This window comes from Acinonyx jubatus, chromosome C1, assembly GCF_027475565.1.
Source record: "Acinonyx jubatus isolate Ajub_Pintada_27869175 chromosome C1, VMU_Ajub_asm_v1.0, whole genome shotgun sequence".
NCBI lineage: Eukaryota > Metazoa > Chordata > Mammalia > Carnivora > Felidae > Acinonyx > Acinonyx jubatus.
The window spans coordinates 160,711,457-160,726,581 of NC_069381.1; the positions used below are offsets into that span (position 1 = coordinate 160,711,457).

At 35.6% G+C, this 15,125-nt stretch overlaps 1 protein-coding gene across 8 annotated transcripts in view; it reads right to left on the reverse strand.

Moving 5' to 3' along the window:
- The window catches only part of ATF2 (activating transcription factor 2), an 80,441-nt gene that overhangs the window by 15,939 nt on the left and 49,377 nt on the right, over positions 1–15,125 (reverse strand). For all 8 annotated transcript variants that reach the window (XM_015086480.3, XM_027055450.2, XM_015086471.3 and 5 more), the window contains one exon: positions 3,964–4,113. In XM_015086480.3, coding sequence (XP_014941966.1) covers positions 3,964–4,113 — 150 coding nt within the window. The remainder of the gene's footprint in view (positions 1–3,963; positions 4,114–15,125) is intronic.

Consider the following 15,125-nt stretch of genomic DNA (forward strand, 5'->3'; position numbering starts at 1 on the left):
AAGTTTGTATAACATTTTCATTTATACAGAAATAATGTAGAAAACTTGAAACCGTAATACAAATGAACACGTATAGATCTTGTGTTTTTCCAACTTTTTTTTTTTCAATATATGAAGTTTATTGTCAAGTTGGTTTCCATACAACACCCAGTGCTCATCCCAAAAGGTGCCCTCCTCAATACACATCACCCACCCCCCTCTCCCTCCCACCCCGCATCAACCCTCAGTTTGTTCTCAGTTTTTAAGAGTCTCTTATGCTTTGGCTCTCTCCCTCTCTAACCTCTTTTTTTTTTTTTCTTTTTTCCCTCCCCTCCCCCATGGGTTTCTGTTAAGTTTCTCAGGATCCACATAAGAGTGAAAACATATGGTATCCGTCTTTCTCTGTATGGCTTATTTCACTTAGCATAACACTCTCCAGTTCCATCCACGTTGCTACAAAGGGCCATATTTCATTCTTTCTCATTGCCACGTGGTACTTCATTGTGTGTATAAACCACAATTTCTTTATCCATTCATCAGCTGATGGACATTTAGGCTCTTTCCATAATTTGGCTATTGTTGAGAGTGCTGCTATAAACATTGGGGTACAAGTGCCCCTATGCATCAGTACTCCTGTATCCCTTGGATAAATTCCTAGCAGTGCTATTGCTGGGTCATAGGGTAGGTCTATTTTTAATTTTCTGAGGAACCTCCACACTGCTTTCCAGAGCGGCTGCACCAATTTGCATTCCCACCAACAGTGCAAGAGGGTTCCCGTTTCTCCACACCCTCTCCAGCATCTATAGTCTCCTCCAACTTTACTTTTTAACATCATGGTATTATACAATCCTTTGAAAAACTGTGAAGTACTAAAGGAAAAAATTTAATAACTTACTTAAATTCACTATGAAAAAACCGTTTTCTTACTATTTTTGAAGTAAAATTTTAAAAATAAAAAATAGTAAAATTTTCTTTTAAAAATTCGTTTCTCTAAAATTGAGGAGTAAAGTACAGTAGTGCCCCTTATCAGTAGGGGATGTGTTCCAAGACTCCTGTGGATGCCTGAAGCCACGGAGAGTAGCAAACCCAATATATACTATGTTTTTTCCTATGAATATGTACCTATTACAAGGTTTAATTTATAAATTAGGTATAGTGTGAGATCAAAAATAACTCATAATAAAACAGAACAATTATAACAATATACTGTAATAAAAGTTATGTGAATGTGGTCTCTCTTGCTTTTAAAATATTCGTACTATACTCACCCTTCTGGTGATGATACGAGATAAAACGTTTATGTGATGATGTGATGTAAGGTGGATGATAAAGACACTGTGGCATAGTCCTAGGCTACTAGTAATGAGCCTTCTAGCAATCTGTCAGGGAGGACCATCTTCTGAGCCATGGCTGACTATGCGTAACTGAAAGCACGAAAGCTAAACCGTGGGACGAGGGAACAACTGGATATACATAGTTTGGTACACTCCGCTTTCCTTCAATTTGTGAAATTTAGGGTCAGGTTCACATGATTATTAATGTTCATCTTCCTGGTGGGTAGAATCTCATGGGAGTCTAAATTTTAATTTTAACTGGCTCCCCTTGCTCAACGGATCTGCCTAGTTATCTAAGATCAGCCAGGGACAGAAATTTTCAGTCAGTCACTAGTGATACTGTCTAGTATCTGGGGCTATAGAACGATAAGCATTTCCAAGCCTTTCTTAAATCCCAAAATTGTGCCATGGAACACCTGAACTTGGGAGACAGGAAACAACGAACCCCTGGAAATAGTGCAAAGGAAATAGCACTTTGTGACTACAGGTACGTGACCCAAAGAAGCCTGAAAACAATCTTTTTTGCCTAATATGAATTACATTCCAAAATGGGGTGAATAAATAAAATTTCTATCTTCTAATCTACATAATAAGCAATAATCTTATATATAAGCTCAATCAAGGTAAGCTCTGCAGGGAAATCATCAAACTACTTCTCACTCGACAAACTCCAAAACCACAGGTTCTCATTTAATTTCTTTTCCAAATAACTAGAATTAAAAATTATGAGGGTAATTTAACTTATACTGTATTTTAATTGTAATAAAGATTAAGTATTAAATTAGATCATTTATTTTACGTACATAATTGCAAGTTAATCTTTTAGAAAAATATTCTATGGCTGGTTTCAAGAATGGCAACCTTGAAATATTTTCTTGTCTTCATCCTCTTAACTTATTGATAATAGCAGGTTTTTTCTTTTACTCATTTGGCTGAACAGGAAAGAACAGGTTTGTTTGTTTTTTTTTTTAAATTTGCAAGTCAGTTATTACAGCAAAGGCTAATCACAAGTATTATAAGCAGAAACTAATACAGAGTTACATTTGTACATTTTTACAGCTCACAATTTAAGGCTACTTAAAAGCATATACTCCTCCTTCTCTCCTTTCTTTCAGTGATCCATTCATTACACATCATTAAAAAGAACACAGGAACTATCCTAGAAACTAGAAATACAATAGTAAACAAAGTCCTGCCTTATGAAGCTGTCATCCAATATGATATAAAGATACAAATAAAAATTAGATCCAGGGGAATAATGGTTAGCTTTATATAGAAATTATATAAAAATTTATATTTTTATAGTTATATAGAAGTTATATAGAAATTATTATACAGAAATTATATAGATATTATATATTCATTTCTTTTAAATAAACTTGGAGGATGTAAAAACCACACAGAGCTTGCAGACGATACAAAAAAACAGCCATGGGTGGATTTGGCCCATGAGTTCGTTTGCTAATGTCTGAATTATGACATTAAAACACACCCACTTCTTTACCTTCTCTCTTGGCTCCTGTGTTGTTTAGTCGATAACTACCATAACTACATTCCACTTTAAGTTTTGTAAAAATGAAATACAGTTATCTAAAAACTTATGCTTATGAGGCAATCTAGAACTTGCCATTTACCTGTTTAATAGCAAAGTTTTGCTTTTTTAATGCTAATGCTAATACTGTTTAAGTATCTCTTAAGATAAAAGTTCTAAATAGAGTTCTGAAACATTTAACAGAAATAGTTACCCTTCCATGTAGAAATGCACTGTAGACATAACAGACCTATCAACCATCTGATAGGCAGTCACAAACTACAGATAAATGAAAAGGACCTCTGGTATAAACAGTGTCCATAAAGCATATGTATCTGCTCCTTTGGTAATGTCTCTCACATTTTAATTCAAGAATCATTTGACTGGGGTGTCTGGGTGGCTCAGTCAGTAAAGTGTCCAATTTTGGCTCAGGTCATGATCTCACACGGTTCGTGAATCCCAGCCCCACATCGGGCTCTCCGCTGTCAGCACGAAGAGCCCGCTTTGGATCCTTGGTCTCCCTTCCCTCTCTCTGACCCTCCCCAGCTTGCTCGCACCGCGCTCTCTCTCAGAAATAAACAGAAACGTTAAAAAAAAAATCATTTGATATATGCCAGTAATCTCATAAATACAATCCACAAAAAATGAGTTAAAAAACGTCAGTGGAGATTTGTGCTATGTCAGACCAACATACATAGACAAAAGCATTTACAGGGTGTCCTGAGCAGTAATAATTGCTCGACTATTTTAATTATTATTTGTTTTTGGGTGTCAATACTTTTTGAGAGACAGCATGGGTGCAGAGGAGGGGCACAGGGATAAGGAGAGAGAGAATCTTAAGCAGGCTTCACACTCAGCGTGGAGCCTGATGCGGGGCTAGATCTCACAACTCTGAGGTCATGACCTGAACTGAAATCGAGTTGGACACTTAAATGACAGAGCTACCCTGGCACCCCTGGGTGTGAATACTTTTACACTGAACTACCTTTCCTAATGTTTTTGGTACCCTTTTGAAATATGACCAGAAGTAATTTTTTCAAAGTATATAGTCCTTTAAGTTACCCCGTATTTGTTTTTTAAAGGATAACAGAGTGTAGATTATAAAAACAACACACATACCGGAGTTTCTGTAGTGGATGTGGCTGGCTGTTGTAGGGACTGTGGTCGAGATTCCTCTGACTGAGTTCTAACCAATCCACTACCATGACCTTTGACAGTATCACCATTGGTAACTGGAGGATGTTGCTGGGTCAAAGCAGCTTTTAATCTCTGAAATGCAGACATCAATTAAAAAAAAAAAAAAGTTCCCTGCTTTCCACTCAAGTCCAACTCCCAAAGTATTCTTTAGTTAACCAAAAAAAAAGTATTTGTTAAGAAATGCATTTGGCTTTAAAATTAGTTTTATCATTACAAATAGTAAGACAAACACTCTGGAAAGCTTTCCTGAGTCTTTCTGAGTACTACTATAGGATTTAATACTTTGCTATCCTAATCAATTTTGAGGAAGGAGTGAAAAACACCGTTACCTGAAAATAACCAGTTCCGTTCAACTAAAATAAATAACACAATTATGTACACTGTCACCTATTTTCTTGCCCTTCATTCCTGAATCTCCATCTTTTTAGGCTCTCCTAGATTCTTAAACCTAAATCTCTTCCAAATTTGGGCCCACTTTGGACAACTGGGCTTATTTGGACAATGACCTGATGTTGCATTTTTTAGGCCACTATATTGACTGTCAGACTGAACCTCCTCCTAGAACCTACAGCTAGGTTTGCCTCCCGCAGGTCTTCCCTGTCTCCAGTAAGAAGGTTTAGTTTGAGGTCTATCCCCTCTACTATATTCCATTTGCCATTTCACTGAATTGCATCTGACCCACTGCCAGGGTATGAGTAACCTAGTGTCAGAAGGAGGCCTTAGACACTTACGGCTACCTCTTAATAAAAACACAATCTGCATAAAACTTACTATTCTATCAGCAAAAGTGTATCATATGTGAATATCTTAGTTCCTCAAACAGTAAGCTCTTTCAAGAGCAGAGATTTCCTTACATTTCTTTGCATCCCTTTTAAGCGACTGGTACACGGATTTGCTACATGGGTGAATAACAAATGTATTTGTTAACTGAGAGAAATTGGATTCTTTGGCAAAAATGGCACAAGCGATATCTGGGGTAGTTTTATTGTGAGAATCTGTAAATATGAAATAATTAGTACAAGATAATCATACCATAATATCTTAGCAATGAAAGGCACCTGAGAGACCTGGGATTATTATTGTTGATATTGTTCTCAGTAACAGTTGTAGTCCTTAAGCCCAAAATAAAGTTTCATTATCTGTGGGGGAAGGAGGCTATAAAATTGATATGAGAAATGTGTTGCAGTCTATCCAGTGCTTTCCAAACTTCCCAGAAGTCATAATTGGCTGGGTGCTAAAAACAGATTTGTACCCACCTTTCTCTCTCCCTTCCTTGCCGATGGCAGGGAGAAGTGGGAAAGAGAGAAGAGCTTTTGAAAAGCACCCAGGTGATTCTAGGACAACTGCTTTCATTTACTCCAATAAGAGCAACTTAGCAAATTATACAACTATCCCAAAATCTGTAGTTTGTTTTCATCTATGCATATCTACGATGCCATCTACAAGTGATCCAGACCCCTGAAAAAACTGAAGCATATATGAAAAGGTCCACCAAAATTTCCCTTGAGGCAATAACTATACCTAGACAAGTGTTACTGGACATTTTCTCTCTACTGCTAATCACTGTAGATGCTGGGTATGATTTTAAAAATAAGCCACTAGTTTAAAAATAAAAGTTTACTGGGGTAGAAGTTATACATCGTAAAATGAAGTCTTTTTTGTGCATAGTCCTATGAGTTTTAACAAGCACATACAGTCGTGCAACCACCCCCTACCATCAGAATACAAAACAGTGCTATTATCCCCCCAAATTCCCTCATGCTCCATTCCTGTCACTCTTCCTCCCACCCCCAGTCCTTAGAAACCATTAATCTGTTTTCTGATCCCCAAAGTTTTGCCTTTTCCAGAATGTCATATAAATGGACTTATACAGTGTTACAGCTTTCTGAAATCTGGCGTCTTTCTTTTAGCATAATGTACTTGAGATCCATCCATGTTATCAGTATTTTTTCACTGAGTTTCTAACAGGACAGTGTCCCTATTTTACAGATTGGGAAACCAGAGATCATTTGCCCAAGGTCATCTTAGTAGCTAAGACACATGAAATTGAGACACTCAACTGAAGGGATAGTATGGAAGTGGATGGATTAAACCAAAATGAGGTAAGTGATCAAAGGAGTAATTGGCTCCAACCAGTAGGACTACTTAGGCTAAATGGTAAAGAACTCAAAGTAGAAAGGAGTTTGAAAGTATAGGTCAATATAAATAGAAGGAGGAAAATCTGGGGAGGTGGTCAGCCTGCATAATTGTATCTTTTAAAAACAGAAATGTTACACATCAAAATAAAAGAAATAGTACCTAGTCTATAGTGTTAGGTTAGGGCTTTCACTTCTAGATATAAAATGTACATAAATCTAGGTAGTGGTTGAGATGTGAAGCTTGGTAAATTATGTGTTGGTAAAACATTTTGAAGTCCTTAGGTAGAAAACATCATAGAACTGAAGAGCATTTAAAGTTTTATAGTGAAGAGCTTAACTCTTAGAATTAATGAAATACAGTAACTGCACATAGGGGAGTCTGAAGTACATAAACATCACTCTCTTGAATAATCTTTAGTAGGGCAAGTTACTACCTTATAGAGCACTTAAAAGCAGCATCAGTATTCATTCATTATCCTCTCTTGACTGCCCCAGTGTATACAGTACTCACCCAGTGAGGAAGCTCTAATGTTTGCTCCATGCTGTTACATTGATTACAATGGGTCTGACTTAGAAAGTGTGCCACTGGGTACAGAATTTAAGAAAAAGATTTTCAAGGGTTAACACTGCTCTGAGCTGCATATATATATATATATATAGATATAGATATAGATATATATTTGTTGTTGTTGTTGTTGTTTTTAAACAGCAATAAAAATACATGTGTGCTAAAAAAAAATTAGAATGGGTTAGGTGAAAAAAGTTGTCACTAAACAGAATTCATAAAAATTTTATAAGGATTTTCTATAATCCACCCAAATATATTTGCTAGAGACATCTTAAATAATGACAAATAGTTTGGTTCAAAATTATTTATTTTAAAATAGAATTTTGGAACTAGCAGATATATTGATAATTAGTCCAATCACCAACTTACAGATAAAGGCCCAAAAAAAGAAGTTACTTCCCAGAATCACAGTTAGTTAGAAGCAGAGTGACCAGAAATTCTGTTGACTCCTAATTCGTTGAACATATTTTAGACAAAAGTTTTGCCAAACTAGAGTTTTTGCCTGATATTAACTATTTTAGATATATTAGCAATCAAGAAGAGTATCAGACATTGGCCAGCTCATTTCTCTCCATATGGATATTTAATATAAGTAAATGAAAAGACTGAGTACTCAAAGAAATTCAGTAAGATCCATAAGGTCTGTATTCTCCAACATGTCCAATTAAAATAAAGCTTGAGCATAATTTTAAACTAGAGGCACTGTTTGAAAGAAAACTAAAATATCTTTATTACTCTATTTCCAAGCAGACTAGTGTTTTAATATTTGGAATTAATTTTTAGCAACGTAAAATTCAACTACTATATTGAAACTTTTTTTCTTAGATATAAAATGTGTCAATTAAAGGATGATTGGTTTGTTGTGCTGGCCAATACAACTTACTCATTTTAAGAGATAATCTCCTAAAAATAATTTGCTTTTCAAATTCTATGTTATATTTCACATTCCTGGAAACAAATTTTATCACATCTGTCAGAACTTAGTAGGAGCAAACTACTCCATCATAGTTCAAAGAAAAAACATAATGTTCTCTAGAAACAATTTATGAAAAAGTCAGATCCATATTTCATATGTGCCACAAAAGCTCATCAGAGTAATAACCCTCCTTCTCCTGGGTGTTATCCTACCATCTGCTGCTCTATTACTTATCTTTATTTTGCAACTAATTAACAGCATAATCTTCTAAATTCAGCAAGTTAATTATCATTATTGTGGTCTTTGCAGCATCATCAGTCCTCATGAAGTCTTGTCTCCCCACCCCCAGAGAACGTATGAAAATGAAGTAGGTTGGGAGAGAGTCTGTTTCTTTGGAGTGGGCTCATTAGGTGTTTGCTGATTAGCTTGGCATGCAGAGGCAGGTCAGAAGAATTCTGCTGAACATGAGGTTCCATGCAGGGCCCAACTAAGTTAATGTAGGTTTCTGAACATTTGCCAAGATGCCCTTTGTCAGCTCTCGGTAGAAACCCCCTGCAGAAAACCTACTGGCTTCCCACCGTATGCAAAGTTATTTCTCAGTTTGTCACACAACACTTCAAGGAAGGATTGTGAAGAATGCTACCTAAATACTTTATTAAATCTTCTTAACAAAGCTCCTAGACTATTAACATTGTCTTATTCAGACACATTACCTTTTAGTTACAAATATTAGGTAAGAAAGTTGTTTTAGTAGAAGAATAACACAGATAGCAAACACCTACAGTTTACTTGCTTAATGACAAAACTCCTAAATGTGGGGAGGTCCATTGCAATTCTATGGAAGACAGCAGATCCTAGGAATTTTTCTATAATATTAAAAAATACTAGATAATTTTGTATTTGTGATTCCCCACTTACATTTCTTTTTCTTACCACATTCTTACTTTCCCAAAGACTTAATCTGCTAACAACCAAAAATAACCTTGCTCTGGAGAAATTTCTTTAGCAAAAAAAGGATCCTATTTCAATATTTATAGTAGACACAAACAATATGTATTTGTCTTCCTTATATAAGCACTAGGTTTTGAAAATCAGGGCCCCACAAAAGCATTCCTGGCTATCTTCAGATACAAATAAGTTTTCTCTTCAGCTGTAGTGTGCTAGTCATTCTAATGTGTTCCAATGCTATTTCTCCTAATTTTTTATTTTTTTAATGTATCTTTCACTATGTTTAAAAAATTTTTAATTCCTGTATAGTTAATATACACTGTTCATTTCAGGACTTATATAGTGATTCAACAATTCCATATGCTGGGGCGACTGGGTGGCTCAGTCGTTCAAGCGTCCAACTTCGGTTCAGGTCATGATCTCACGGTTTGTGGGTTTGTGTCCTGTGTCAGGCTCTGTGCTGACAGCTCAGAGCTTGGAGCCTGCTTCGGATTCTGTGTCTCCCTCTCTGTCCCTCTCTCCCTCACTCTCTCTCTTCTCTGCCCCTCCCCCACTCACACACTCTCTCAAAAGTAAATAAACATTAAAAAACCCCCACATTTCCATATATTACTCTGTGCTTATCTAGGTAAGCGTACTCTTAATTCCCTATTTCACCCATCCTCCCCACCTCCTCTCTGCTAAACATATGTTCTCTATAGTCAGAGTCTGTTTTCATTTGTATTTTTTATTTCTTAAATTCCACATATGAATGAAATCATGTGGTATTTGTCCTTCTCTGACTGGCTCATATTGCTTAGCATTATACTCTCCAGATCCCTCACGCTATTGAAAATGGCAAGATTTCATTCTTTTTTATAGCCGAGTAACATTCCATTCTCCATATATACCTCTTCTTTATTCATCTATTGATGGACACTTAGGCTGCTTCCATAATTTGGCTACTCTAACAATAATGCTGCAATAAACACAGGAGTGCATATATTCCTTTGAATTAGGGTTTTTGTAATTTTTTGGGAAAATACCCAATAGTGAGATGACTGGATTTTAGGGTAGTTCTATTTTAATTTTTTTTAACTTTATTTATTTTGAGAGAGCAAGCGAGCGAGCAAGAGAGAGCTAGAGAGCAAGCACAAGTGGGGGAGGGGCACAGAGGAGAGACAGAATCCCATCCATGTCATCAGTGCAGCTTGATGTGGGGCTCGAACTCACAAACCATGAGATCATGACCTGGGCCAAGATCAAGATTCGGACGCTTAACCAAACGCTCATTTGGTTAAGCGTCCCTTTAACTTTCTGAGGAACCTTCATACTGTCTTTCACAGTGGCTGCACCAGTTTGCATTCCAGCCAACAGTGCATGATGCCTCCCTTTTTCCCAACATCCTTGCCGACTCTTGTTTTTCTTTTTTTGATTTGAGCTTTTCTGACAGGTGTGAGATGGTATTTCAGTGAGGTTTTGATATGCATTTCCCTGATAACTGATTTTCATGTATCTGTTGACCATCTGGATGTCTTCTTTGGAGAAACATCTGTTCATGTCTTCTGCCCATTTTTAATTGGATTGTGGTTTTTTTGGTGTTGAGTTGTGTTAAGTTCTTGATATACTGTGGATACTTACCCTTTATTGGGCACATTATTTACAAGTATCTTCTCCCACTCGGTAGGTTGTCTTTTTGTTTTGTTGATTGTTTCCTTTGCTGTGCAGAAGCTTTTAATTTTGATGTGCTTCCAATAGTTAATTTTGCTTTTGTTCCCCTTACCTCAGGTGACCTATCTAGAAAGATGTCATTATAGCCGATGTTAGAGAACTTACCGCCATACTCTCTTCTAGGATTTTTATGGTTTCAGTTCTCACAATGAGGTCCTTAATCCATTCTGAGTTTATTTTTGTATGTAGTGTAAGAAAGTGGTCCAGTTTCAGTCTTTTGCACATAGCTGTCCAGTTTTCCCAACACTGTTTGTTGAAGAGACTCTTTCCCAATGCATATTCTTGCCTCCTTTGTCAGATTAATTGACCATATAATTGTGGGTTTATTTCTGGGCTCCCTATTCTGTTCCATTGATCTAGGTGTCTATTTTTGTGCAGTACCATACTGTTTCGATTACTACAGCTTTGTAATCTGAAGCCTGGAATTGTGATACCTCCAAGTTTTGTTCTTTTTCAAGATTGCTTTGGCTATTTGGGGTCTTTTGTGGTTCCATGCAAATTTTAGGATTGTTCTATTTCTGTGAAAAATGCTGTTGGTATTTTAATAGGGATTGCATTACATCTGTAGATTGTTTTGGGCAGTATAGACATTTTAAACATATTTGTTCTTCTAATCCATGAACGTGCAATGTCTTTCCATTTCTTTGTATCATGTTCAATTTCTTTCACCACTGTTTCACAGGTTTCAGAGTACAGGTCTTTCACCTATACTCCTTATTCCTAGGTATTTTATTACTTTTCGTGTAATTATAAATGGGATTGTTTTCTTAATTTCCCTTTGTGCTGCTTCATTATTAGTGTATAGACATGCGATGGATTTCTGTATATTGATTTTGTATCCTGTGAACTTACTGAATTCATTCATTAGTTCTAGTAGTTTTTTTGGTGGAGTCTTTATTTTTTTAATGTTTATTTATTACTGAGAGACAGAGACAAGAGTCCAAGCATGAGAAGGGCAGAGAGAAAAGGAGACACAGAAACTGAAGCAGGCCCCAGGCCCTGAGCTGTCAGCACAGAGCCTGACGCGGGGCTCAAACTCACAGACGGCGAGATCATGACCTGAGCCAAAGTGGGACACTCAACCGACTGAGCCACCCAGGTGCCCCTTCTGTGGAGTCTTTAGAGTGTTCTATACAGTATATAGAATCATGTCATCTGCAAACAGTTGAAGTTTTACTTCTTTCTTACAATTTGGGGGACTTTTATTCCTTTGTCTTATCTGACTGCTGTGACTAAGACTTCCAGTATTATGTTGAATAAAACTTGTCTTCTTCCTGACCTTAGGGAAAAAGCTTTCAGTTTTTTACCATTATGATGTTAGCTGTGGGGTTTTCATATAAGGGCTGTATTATGTTAAAGTATGTTCCCTCTAAACCTAGTTTGTTGAGGGTTTTTATCATGAATGGATGTTGTATGTTGTCATATCTTTTTCTGCATCTATTGAAACAACCTTATGGCTTTTATCCTTTCTCTTACTGATGTGATATATCATGTCGATTGATCTGTGAATATTAAACCACCCTTGCATCCCTGGAATAAATCCTACTTGCTCATGGGGAATGACTTTTTTAATGCATTGTTGGATTTGGTTTGCTAATATTTTGTTGAGGATTTTTACATCTATGTTCTGTAGCACTCTCTTTTTTATTTGGTAGTGTGTTTATTTGGTTTTAGTATCAGGTTAATATTGGCCTTGAAGAATGAATTTGGAAGTTTTCCTTCCTCTTCTATTTTTTGGAAAAGTTTGAGAATAGGTTTTAACTCTACTTTAAATGTTTGGTAGAATTTATCTGTGAAGCCGTTGGATCCTGGACTTTCGTTTTTGGGGAAATTTTTGATTACTGATTCAATTTCATTGCTGGTAATCTATATGTTCAAATTTTCTGTTTCTTCCTGCTTCATTTTTGGGAAGTTATATGTTGCTAGGATTTTATCCACTTCTATGTTGCTCAGTTTGTTGACACATAATTTTTCATAATATTCTTACAATCCTTTGCATTCCTGTGGTGTCGGTTATTATTTTTCCTCTTTCATTTCTGATTTTATTTGAGTCCCCTCTCCTATTTTTGATGAGCCTGGCTATAGGTTTATCAATTTTGTTGATCTTTTCAAAGAACCAGCTCCCGATTTCATTAATCTATTTTTTTAGTTCCTAGATCATTTATTTCTGTTCTGATATTTATAATTTCCTTCCTTCTGCTGGGTTTGGGTTTGGGTTCTTTTTCTAGCTCCTTTAGGTGTAAGGCTAGGCTAATATTTGAGATTTTTCTTGCTTCTTGAGGTAGGCTTGTAATGCTATAAACTTTTCCCTGAGAACTGCTTTTGCTGCTTCCCAAAGATTTTAGACCACTGTGTTTTCATTTTCATTTGTCTCCATGTGTTTTTTGATTTCCTCTTTGACTTGTTGGTTGACTCATTCACTGTTTAGTTGCATGTTATTTAACTTCCATGTATTTGAGCTCTTTTCAGATTTTTTTCTTATGGCTGATTTCTAGTTTCACTGCATTGTGGTTGAAAAGATGCATGGTAACTTCAATCTTTTTGCATTTGTAGAGATTTATTTTGTGGTCTAATATATAATCTGGAGAATATTTCATGTGTACTTAAAGAATGTGCATTTTGCTATTGTAGGATGGAATATTCTGAATATGTCTATTAAAACACTAGTCCAATGTATCATTCTAAGCCACGGTTTCCTAATTGATTTCATCGATGTAAATAGGATGTTAAAGTTCCCTACAATCACTGTGTTACCATCAGTTAGTTCCTTTATATTTGTTACTAACTGTTTTATGTATTTGGGTGCTCCCATTCTGGGTGTATAAGGGTTTACAATTGTTACGTCTTCTTGTTGGAGTCCCCCTTAATGATTATGTAGCGTCCTTCTTTGTCTCTTGTTACAGTCTTTGTCTTAAAGTCTATTTTGTCTGATACAGCTCTTGCTACCCTAGCTTTCTTTTCACACCCCTTTGCATGATAAATGTTTCTGCATCCCCTCTTTTTCAATCTGCATGTGACTTTGGGTCTGCAAGGAGTTTCTTGTTGGCAGCATATACACTGGTCTTATTTTTTTTTTTATCCCTCCCATCACCCTATGCCTTTTTTTTTTTTGGAATGTTTAGTCCATTTACATTCAGAGTAATTATTGATAACTCTGTATTTATTGGTATTCTGTCATTTGTTTTGTGATTGTTTTTGTAGATCTTCTGTTTTTTTCTTCCCTTGCTCTCTTCTCTCACCACAAGTTGGCTTTCTTTAGTGATATATTTGGATTCCTTTCTCTATTTTTTTTGCATACCTATTACCAATTTTTGATTTGTGGTTACCATTAGGTTTGTATATAACATCTTCTGAACCACACATCATTTTAGCAAAAACAAACAGGGAGGATGTTTAAGTATTTTCAAAGAGTTGAAGGCAACAACAAAGCACAGTCCAACTCAAGCCTGAAAGAAGACATTGTAAATTTTACTAGAGGGTTAGCAGACTGGCAAAAAAAATTATTTAATGTGTAACATGAATCAAAGGGATAAGAGCTGGGAATCACTCATTTGGAGAAACTGTATTTGGAGTCCTATCACTGATGGAGAATCAAGTCCTGTGATCATTTACCTGTCATTAAGGAAACCACTCTCAACTTTCTTCAGTTGGGAAGATACAATTATTTCCTCAATTGGTAAGTCTTTTACCTTATTAAGCTCCAGGGGGCTAAAAATCAATGACACTGACATATTAATTCAAATTTTAAAATCATCTGTACCTATTTGGTATTCTATGTTCTGAAAGTAATTAAAGTAACTTGCCACAGAGTAATAGGTTACCCTTGAATTTCAATTTAAAATGGTTAAAAGATCAATTCAGTCTTGTGATTTTAATTGGAAGAGCTAAAATAATCTCATAAGCCTCCCAATAATGGACTATTTAAGAAAACCAAGCCTCATATCTATAAGTTTAATTAAACTTAAAAGGTTATTAAAGTACTTAGAGAAGTTTATTAGACAACTGAGGTACCTATAGGGAAAACAGGATATATTAAGTTTAAAATGAAGTTTGGCATGTTTAAAATTAATTATATTTGAAGACCTTTAAAAGCAATTATATAGTTGGATTTGTAAACTGGCCTTAAAAATTCAGGGAAGAACTTTCTGAATTTGTAACTTTAATAAATCTAAGATATTTTTTAAAAGCAGTCCCTGGAAAAAAAAAATCAAATAAATAAAAGCAGTCCCTGAATAATGGTTTTTATGTACAAAAGTTATCAAGGGCACCAAAAACAAACAACTCACTGATATAATCCTAACTGCTAAAGAATATAATCAATGGCCTTAAAAGAAGACTTCTTTGCCTCTCTTGATGATCACCAGAACGATTTGCAAGAGAAACTCAAAATTTAAGATCACATCTGCTGAATTTCTTAGCACCTAAGAAATGTATGTTAAATAAATGACAATTGACAGAAATAATTATTAAATAAGACTGAGGAAAAACATATGAACATGAAACCAACTACAAAACCCAAACTATTTTTAGGTCATTTCCCAATGTCGGTAGATTGGTTTTGTACTTGTAACAATATAGAAGTATAGTTGATGACATGCAAGCAGTGAAAATTCTTAGACAGTAATATAAAATGAACATTATAGACTAAGGGAAAACAGACGAGCAATATTTCGTAAAAATATAAAACCAATGATGAAATGTGAAATTATTTCTGCACAACAAAACCCCCAATTAATCAGAATTCCCTTAGCATTCTAGGCAATTGGTATTTTGTTACCAGTTCATATTACCTGGATAGAAGGGC